The sequence below is a fragment of the Heterocephalus glaber genome, unplaced genomic scaffold, assembly GCF_053883595.1.
Source record: "Heterocephalus glaber isolate CG9 unplaced genomic scaffold, H.glaber_assembly_v1.0 deba00001666, whole genome shotgun sequence".
Taxonomy (NCBI): domain Eukaryota; kingdom Metazoa; phylum Chordata; class Mammalia; order Rodentia; family Bathyergidae; genus Heterocephalus; species Heterocephalus glaber.
This window is the reverse complement of record NW_028258406.1, coordinates 17,805,306-17,815,688: the sequence shown is the minus strand read 5'-3', so window position 1 is coordinate 17,815,688 and position 10,383 is coordinate 17,805,306. Positions and strand designations below refer to the sequence as shown.

Genomic DNA, 10,383 nt, shown 5'->3' with positions numbered 1-10,383 from the left:
AAGGATTGTGCCTTACTTTTCTTTGTCCTTTGCTTAAATCCCTAGTACAATGCTTGGATGCCAAAGGAACTTGACTGCTCTCTATTGAAAGGAAGGAAACAGTTTTAACTCAAGCAATGAGGTGTTTTCCAACAAGAACATGAAGGAGCTACAGATTCTTAAACTGGCTAGGACATTATGTGGGTGGAGCACATACTGAGCCACTATTATCACAGACAGGCAGGTCCTTCTAGAAATCAGAAACAATAATAGCTGAGAGCTTCAGGTTAGGAAAAAAAAAAGCTTTCTACTAGGAAGCTGTGCTCCTAAACCACAACAGAGTGCTTGGTATAACCTTGACACTCTAAGCCTGGGGCTGGAGGAAAAACTGCCTTTTCACTGAGCCTATATAAACTTCTGATTGGATTTGGGGTAAGGTATGTGAAGCTTCTGAAAGACTGTTTGTAGAAGATGTTAAAGGGGAGATTGTGATTAAATCTTCCTGAGCTCTGGGATACCTGGGAGAAAATGCATTCCCTCCGCCTCAGTTCCCTTGGCTGGAAAATCACAGCTGAGGAGAGCTCCTCTCTCACTCCCAGAGGCCTTAGTATTCTAATCTCTGGTTAAATTAAGCAGCAGTGGAGAGGGAAAAGAGCCTGACTTGCTAAAAACAATGAGCTTAAATGGAACAAACTGAGCTTGTGGTACAGCTTATGCCTTTAGCAATCCAATCAGTTCAGACCTCATCCTAATTCTCATCCATACTTCTGACTAGAAGAAGAAAGAACTCATTAATTATCAAATGTATCAGCAATCAACATTTCCTTTGATTTTCTCTTGAGGCATCAGAGATCTAAGTATTTCATTGTAATATATTTTCATTACGTACTGTTTGAAAAATTGTCTTCAGTCCTTGAAATTAGGCCTGCAGCTTGCAGCTCCCTTCTTGGCTGCTGTAGGATGCAAGGCTGTGGCTGCTCACAGGTGGCTGATATTGGGATCCTGACCAGGAGAGCCAGGTGAACACTGAGCAGGGCGGAAGTCCCAGCCAAATGACTTTTGGGCTGCTAGCCCTTGAAAATGCTTATCAAGCTTTCCCGCCCCCGCCCTCCCTGAGCTTGCAGCCGCGTCTCCCTTCAGCCACTATCATGATTATCTCTCGGGACCTCATCAGCCACAATGAGATGTTCTCGGACATTTACAAGATCCGGGAGATCGGGATGGGCTGTACCTGGAGGTGGAGGGCAAGATGGTCAGTAGGACAGAGGGTAACATTGATGACTCGCTCATTGGTGGAAATGCCTCTGGCGAAGGCCCCGGAGGGCGAAGGTACCGAAAGCACAGTAGTCGCTGGTGTGGATATTGCCATGAACCATCACTTGCAGGAAACCAACTTCACAAAAGAGGCCTACAAGAAATACTTCAAAGACTGTATGAAATCAATCAAAGGCAAACTTGAAGAACAAAGACCAGAAAAAGTAAAACCTTTTATGACAGGGGGTGCAGAACAAATCAAGTGCATCCTTGCTAATTTCAGAAACTATTAGTTCTTTATTGGTGTAAACATGAATCCAGATGGCATGGTTGCTCTCCTGAACTACCATGAGGATAGTGTGACCCCATTTATGATTTTCTTTAAGGATGGTTTAGAAATGGAAAAATGTTAATGGATTTGGCGGTTTCCCTGGATCTATCACTTGTCATAACTGGCTGCTGCTTGTCATCCACACAACACCAGGATTTTAGACAAATGGGACTGATGTCATCTTGAATGCTTCATTTATTTTGACCCTGATTTATTTGGAGTGGAGGCATTGTTTTTTAGGGGAAAAAAACATGTCATGTAGGTTGTCTAAAAATAAAAGTGCATTTAAACTAAAAAAAAAAAATGCTTATCAAAGCATGCAGTGTGGGCACATAGTCATTCAATGGCCCAGAGAAAGTCATATCTAATTTAAAGAAATCTCTCACTGTAATAAATGCTTCTGAAGCACAGATACAGTATTTTCCTGCAAAGGCTGAAAGAGAGCAGCCTTTTAGTTGCTTCCATTTTTTCTTTTCATAGTGGAAGCAAAAATAAAAATCAAAGATAAATACAAGAAAACTAACTTTGCTTTATTCACATAGTCAGTGAACTTTCTGAATATCACTGAATCCCAACATCAGAGAGGCATGGGCCTTTCTCCCACAGAAGGCAGAGGTTTGCTGAAAGATGTTATTTCATTTAAGTGCAATCATTGAAACTGTCTTAGGCACGTTGGGCATGTGTTTGCCAGACTAGCTTGGTAACGTACTCTTTCCTTTCTCAACTTGGTCTGAACTACAAAAAGTTGGCCATGATAGGCTAAACCTGAGGGCTCTCTTGCCTCCTGGCTCCAGATTAGGTTTGATCAAAGAAAAGCAGTAACAACAGGTCAAAGGGAAGGAAAGCCATAGGCTGAGGAATTGACTCCTTGGCTCTTCTCTAATGGTCACTGTAGATTAGATGGGTTCCTTGGCTTCTGTCAAGTGATCTAACCCTACAGTTTAGTTCAGGTGCTTTACTGTCTCTTGCTGGTGTTCCTTATTCTGAACACATTTGGTAGAGTCCCTTTGCTAAGGCTTCCTAAAAGCCGTTCCTGTGCCATTTGTGTCAATGTGAGACTCTATTTAATATAAAGGCATACAGTAGGGGGAGGCTTAATATAGCACATGACAGTTAGAAGGTATTGGGAGGCGGTAAGGCATGAAGCAAAGGAGGTCAGCCAAGGGAAGAGGGGATTTCAGGAAACCGGAATATAGTGAGCAAAGCTGAGGGCAGCTTGTAATGGTGGAAACCTATCACTGGCAAGGCAACAACATTACCTATCTTGCTTATTGTTATAAACTCAGCTTCTACCAGAACCCCAAGCACACTGTGATCAATCATATTTGCCAAATGAAGGGAAGAATAAATGAAGACAGGGGATTTAAGAGGTTGGACTGTTCTGCAGGGTCCAGGTCACAGGGCCACAGTGAAGCCATGGTAAAGAACTGGGGTAAAGAAGGAGGGACATGTTTAAACATTCATTGCACACAGACACGCGCACACACACACACACACACACACATCAAAAGAACTGGAGTTATCAGGTGAGTGGAAGACAAAAAATTCAATGATGACAATTCATATGCAACTGTCAACCTAAGAAGAAACTCAGAGAGACAGGCTCTCCAGAATAAAGGAATTTACTTGGGAATAGCAGAAAATTATATTTCAGAGTATGCAAACTCTGTGGGCCATTGATGCATCTAGGGGGATTGGCAAGTTGGAATCTCTGAAAGACAAAGAGAAGAATTCTACATATACTATTTGGAAACCAAATGTTGCAAAACCCCAAGACTACAGGGTCAAGTTTGTTATTGCTGTTGCTTGGTAAAGATCCTTGTGAAAGGAGCTTATCCAGCATATTGCAAGCTTAAGGAAGTTTTTATGATAAGTCCTGTTACAGCTTTTGTGTATGAAAACATTTTCCATGGCCTCTTCTGATTGCATTTTGTTAGAGTTTAACACAGGTGACTCTGTTTTGGTACTAAGAACTAACACTTAACATAGGTAATGATTTTTAGTGAGTACTTTTCTCCTTTATACTCAATTTTGTTTGTTTTGTAATATTCATTCCTTCATTCTTATTGACTTCTTGAGAAATCCTTCTGAGACTTCTAACCTCAGCAGATTTTACCCTCATGGTTAGATGTATATGTTCAATCAAATGCCCTTGGATCACCCATGTTAAAAAAAATACAGATGCTCTTAAACCTTGCCCTTATGCTCTCCAGTATTCAGTGAGAGCCCATAGTCACCAGATATGGACAGATTGGGGAATTACAAGAAAACCAGACATATTTTTTTGCCTTAAAGGGAGAAAGGGAAAATTTACCTATAAGTACAAAACATTATTCCTTATTGCACAGGATATTCTGCAAAGATCTATGGGGGAGTATTTAAAATTAGGAACCCAAAGCTTAATTCCATGAAAGCAGAGCTGTGTGTGTTAAGACTCACATAGTTGAAGAGAAATGATACAATTGGAACTGAGGGGGAGTTCATGTTTGGGAGGAAATGGAGAGCTAGTGTGTGTGGTGTGGTTGCCGCCAGATGGATAGAAGGTTCAAGAGGAGGGTTCCTTGTTCTGCTTTCTGGGGTCAAAACAACTGCTAAAATGAGGTTGCCTCTCTGCGTAGACTTAAAAAGATAATTAGTTTGCTGACCTGCAAGAGGTGACCATGAGGAGGTAACATTCCTGTTAGAGTAAATTTGTGGTACAAAGGTGAAGGTGTGGGAGGCAGGTGCATGGCAAGAGATGAGCTAGGCAAGATCAGACTATAACACACAATAGCCTGCTATTTTGTCCTATTAATTAGCTGGTATTCTATTGTAAGAATAATATTTGATTTTGGTGAAAACTCAAATGATATAGAAGCATGAGGTGAAAGGTAGAAGTTCTTCCTTCACATCCTGGATCAACTCTCCAGAGGGATTGAAAGGCATTAAGGAATTTGCACTTTTTAAAAAATTTTCAGAGATTTTCTGTATATATTCAGATATTCTTTGTATTATAAGCAATGTCATGCTGTACATACTCGTAACTTATTTTCTTTTAACAATTCAAGAAAGTATAATTCCACTGCATTTCCATCTGAATTCTCTTTTAATTATGGCCTGACATTACCTACATTAGGAATCATCTTAATGTATCTACCAAACCAAATGAAGTGTGTTTATGTTTGCTGCTATAACAACATAGACATTTTTGATATTGCAGTCAGCAGTGAAGCAAATTCTTCATATCTCTGTGTATATGTGTGCATATGTCTAAGATAAATTCCTAAAAGTAGAATAGATGTTTTAGGGGCATAGTTTTAAGTTTGATGCCTATGATCATGTTGTTCTCCAAGATCTGCATGTTTTATATTTATACCAATAAATGTATGAGAGTGCTGGATACTAGGTTTTACTCAGCAAACTTTGTTATTATTTCTTAATATTTCATAAAGTTGGAGATCAGAGACTTGTAATACTTGCCTGATAAGTGGACTTCTACTTATATTTCTTATTTTCTCTTTTAATCAAATACTCTACTATGGCACAATAACTTCCACTGCTTAGATGGAAATTACAAACCCGGTTGGAATGAAAAGAAAGAAAATCTTATATGTGCTAATTAATTTTATTCTCTATATGGGTTTTCTGATGGCCATTTTACAGCTTCTGAAATATTTTCTTTCCCTACCTTATATACAGGATTGTTTTAAACTAATTTACATATTATTTTTTTTCTTGGCCCATCCTTGGTGTTTTTGGTTGGTATTTAACACCCCTTATTATTTCCTTATTATTGTTCAAAGATAACTCTAGTACTCTGATTTCTGTTGCTGTTGTAATTAGGGAAGCAGAAAATAAACAAGTGAAAGAGAAACCAATATAATTTCATAAGGAGAGAAGTGCTATAAAAAATAAAATAAAGACAGGATTAGAGGGCATGTATATTAGAAATTGTGTATGGAATCTAGCACTTGGATATACAGGTAATGCAAGGCCATTTTAATGAGGTGGCATTTGAGAAGATCCTGAATGATAAGAAGGAGTAAGACACATAAAGAGGGGTGGGGATAGGGAAGTGAGCCAGCAGAGAGGAGAGAGTGCAAAGGCCCTGAGATGAGAAGGAATTTAGAACCTTTAAGATCACCAAGAAGCCAGCCAGGCAGAGGCCTAATGAGCAAATGAGAGGAAGCAAAGGACAGACAGTGTTGTCCAAAGCCTGTAGACCATTCATTATAAATAGATTTGGTGGGACTGAAGGGAAGCCATTTGAATGTATGAAGCTGAAGAGTGGCATGATCTGACTTATTTTTTAAAAGTCCATCCTAGGGAGATGTGGAACACGGACTGCTTCCCTCATTTGGAGTCCACTCAGCCTCAGAAATTTTCTCCCTGTGTAAAATTCTTCCTTTATTTTACCAGTAGGCATTGTGAAGTTACACATCAAACAAGTAAGGATCAAACAGTAGAGGTGCCTTTGTGTGTAGTCTTCTACCTTCCCCTAGAGTCCTTCAAATCATTTTTATCAAAGAAAGTTGAATTACATGAAGTCAGTGAGTAGAAGCTAAAGTATTTTGAATAGATCTATTAAAAGATTAGATGTCCCTTACAAACAAGCATAGTTGTTCTAGAACAGTGATGGTGAACTTTCTAGAGCTTTCAATAATACAAAAAGCCTATTGTGGCTCACATGCCACAGGCTTGCCACCACTGTTCTGGAGCATGTCTAAGTACACAGCTGTGTTGCTTCATATTAGCTGCTTTCTTCAACCCTTTAGAGATCCCTGAAATGTTTCCTTTCTATGACAATTTTTTTGAAAAGCAATTTTCAGATAAATCCTTCTTTTCCTTCTCTTTTTAATCTTTGATGAATTTTTCTTTGTTTGAAAACACTGCCAATAAGCCAATTTTGAGTATGAATTATAATGAGAGATACAGTCTGTGAGCTTGCCAAATGGTGTTCTTTGCAGATCTGTGAACATTTCCCTTATTCTCTCTCAGCTGATGTAGATTTAGTTCCAGGAAGACCTTTGGCTGTTTCTCTATGTATTCTCTGCACAATGGCTGATGTGTATCAAGGTAATTGCAGGCTAATTCTATGATAGATGCATCCCAGATGTTTTCTGCAGTCTCATGAAGCTTGTGCGCTGTTATTTTTTGCACTTGGACCCCTACTTATATCTCTGCTGACTTGCATAATGCATAAATATCTAATATCTCAGAAAGCACTGCCCTTTTTCCTGTGGTAAATCCATGCTGAGTATACTGAGTTGAGTTTAGGAATTTTGATAAACAGCAGAAATTAAGAGACTTGATTATTTTGATCTCAAATCAGAAAATACATAACTGAATATCTCCATCACAAAATTCAAATACAGAAAGAGTTTGGGGACTGAGAGTGAGAGGGAAGTGACACAGGAAATAAACAAGCAGTGCTGGTCTCCAGCTCTGCTGTCTAATGCTGTGTTTCTTGTACTGTGTCCAACATAGTGGCAGTTAGTACACCTACAATTTTAAGGTGAGGCCAGCCATGCCTTTCTCATTGCTTTTACTTCAGAATGCCAGAAGTTTGTAATCTGACATTTCCTAAATCTTAGATGGCAAACCTTTGGCATCATAGATGGAATTTTTTTTTAGTTGTCTCTTGAGGACACAACATTTGCTAATGATCTGTTGGTGACATCTTTTAAAATACTGCTTCCCAGCAGACATTTACCCCAACCCAGTCTAGTTAAAACTGTAATACTCCAGACCCCCCATATCTCTCTTCATTCCATTTTCTTAGCATTTGTCACTTTTTGGCCTGCTATGTTACTTATTTATTATATTCACTATTGTTATCTTTCTCCCTCATTAAGATTTGAGCCTCAAGACTGCAAGGACATTTGTTTGTTCACTCACATATTTGTGCTTCCACTTAGAACAGTCCTGACACATAATAGATGATTAGTCAATAATTGTGAAGTTAATGAATTAATGAATCTTTCACAATAGGAATAGGTTGTAAATATTAGCTGTCAAGATTATTTCTTATTTTGACCACCTAATTCAACTGATCCCTCAACCAGTCATCAATTGTAAACATTTTTAGGGAATAATATCGAATATATTGGCACTTTTCAATATGATTTCCTTAACAACTATGTACATATTAGTCTTACTCTCAGACTACCAGAAGTCATAAACTAGCTGTTACCTACTTGATAGACATATTAACCTAAAGTCTTACCCCATAATTATATAATACAATATCTTGACATTTTTTTTATTGTATTCCACTTTCTACTTTATTTGCATGTGACCATCTCTTCTCTCCTTAGATATATAGCATTGTAGAAGGCACTTAATAAGTTGCAATTAAATACCTGGTGATTAACTGTAAAATGCCTTAGGAATTTCAATCTTTTAACTATTATGTTTTAAAATATAATTTGTTATCCCTATTATTTTTGGTTGTTGCTGTTGTTGTTGTTTTGGTACTAAGGATCTATCTTGAGACTTTACACTTTCGAGGCAGGAGCTGGAACCACTGAGCTAAATCCCTGGCCCCTGTCATCCATATTATTGATGACTATATCACTTAAGGATTTACTCTCATGAAAAAGATTTACTCTCACACTTGCCTGCTACAAATGTTGCCTCCAGACTATTTTCCCTGCTTCTAGTTCTTTTCTCTAGCATATCTTCAACATTATCAATTTCCCAGTATAATCCAGCTCTGATTATCTCAAGTTCATTTAAAAAAATTTCACTTGTCTCCAGTATCTATATAATTAAGCATAAATTCTTATCTGTCTTATTTAATGCTTTCTTTAATTACCCCATGTTACATTCATTGCCTTGTGTCTCATTTCTTACATATTCCAGAAAAGCAGGAAAATCATTTCTTTTTTTTTTAAACATGCTGATTTTATTTAGTGTAAGTTTTACATTGCATAGGAACTTTAATAAGAAAAGAAAGACCCTCAAAATGAGTAAAAATGTGTATTTTTTATGCTAGCTTTGATGAAGAGAAATCATTCATGGAGAAATATTATTGGAGGAAAAATGATATAATAGAATGATTAATTTAGGGAACTTAGCAAGGCCTTTTCAGATTCTCTTCTGTATTCTTTTTTTTTTCCATTAAGTTTATTGGTACATTTTAGGTACACAATACAGTTACATTCAGCATTGGGAGCTTGTATCTTTACATGATGTATCTTGGTTCTTATTTTTTCCCCATTCCCCTGACCTCCCTTCAACCCCTCCACACTTCCCTATTCACAAATATTTTGCTTCCATTTTTTCCTTTTCTCATGTTTTTTCCTTTCCCTACTTTCTTTTCCTCTACCCCTCCCACTTCCCTTACCTCTTTTCACCTTTTCTTCTTATTTCATGTTATCAATTATACATTTTGATCTTTATTTAAATTTTTAGTTTCTCACAACAGAGAAACTGTTTGGTATTCACACGTGTGTCCTATTAATTTCAGTTAAGAGTATGGCCTCAATGTGCATCCATTTAGCTATAAACGTCTCCAGTTTCTCATTCTTTATGGATGAGTAGTACTCCATTTTATAAAAAAAACCCACATCTTCTTTATCCAGTCTCCAGTTGATAGGCAATTGGGCTGTTTCCAAGCTTTAGCTATTACAAACTGTGCAGCTACAAAAATGCATGTGCATATATCACTGTGGTATGATTCTTTTATTCTTTTGGATAGATATCCATCAGAGGAATAGCTGGGTCACATGGGACCTCTAATCCTAGTTTTTGAGATATCACCATATTGATTTCCACAGTGGTTGCACCAGTCTACATTCCCACCAAAAATGGAGAAGGGTTCCTTTCTCCCCACACCCCTGCCAACATTTGTTATTGGTTAGTTTCTTTTTTGCTTGATTGATTTCTTGATAGCAGCCATTCTTTCTGGAGTGAAGTGGAATCTCAGTGTTGTTTTCATCTGCATCTCTCAAATGACCAGTGATGTTGAACATTTTTCATATGTTTATTTGCTGCTTTTACTTCTTTGTCTGAGAATTGTCCATTTCAGATGCCCATTTTTGAATTGGGTCTTTAAATTTGGGGGGGGTCTGATTTTTTAAAGTTCTTTGTATATTCTAGATAGTAATCCTTTGTCTGAGGACCAGCTAGTAATATTTTTATCCCACATTGTAGGTTGTCTCTTAGCTCTGGTGATGGTTTCTCTTGCAGTACAGAAGCTTTTTAATAAGATGAGATCCCAGTTGCTGATTCTTTGTGCTAGTTCCAGTGCTACTGAGGTTTTGTTCATAAAGTCTTTTTCTATGCCAATGTCTTCAAGAGTTCTACCTAACTTATCTTCCAGCAAGTTTAGTGTTTCTGTTTTAATATTTAGATCTTTAATCCACTTCAATTTTAGTTTAGTGCATGGTGAAAGATAGGAGTCTAGTTTTAGTTTTTGGCAGGTTGAAATTCAGTTTTTCTAACACCATTTATTAAAGAGGCTATCTTTCCTCCAATGAGGATGGTTGGCTCCTTTGTCAAAGATGAGGTATCTGAACATGTCTGGAGCTGTTTCTGCATCTTCTAATCTATTCCACTGATCTTAGGGTCTGTTTCTTTGCCAGTACCATGATGTTTTTATCACAGTGGCTTTGTAGTTGTTTTAAGTTGGAGATTGTGAAACCCTCTGTCTTGTCTCTGTTGTCTAGAATTGCTTTTGCTATTTTAGGTCTTTTCTGGCTCTGAATTTTTGGATGGTTTTCTCTAGTTCTGTGAAATATACTGTTGGGATTTCAATTGGGATTGCATTGAATCTATATAGCGGGTTTGGTGTTTTCAGGATCTTAACTATTATATGTCTAGGTGTAGATTTTTTT

At 37.6% G+C, this 10,383-nt stretch overlaps 1 protein-coding gene across 1 annotated transcript; it reads left to right on the top strand.

Annotated features, from left to right (window-relative positions):
• Positions 1-1,031: 1,031 nt before the first annotated feature.
• On the top strand, positions 1,032-1,526 carry LOC101707316 (TPT1-like protein). The gene has a single exon (XM_087197388.1). The coding sequence runs from the start codon at positions 1,032-1,034 to the stop codon at positions 1,524-1,526; it is 495 nt and encodes a 164-aa protein (XP_087053514.1).
• Positions 1,527-10,383: the final 8,857 nt, after the last annotated feature.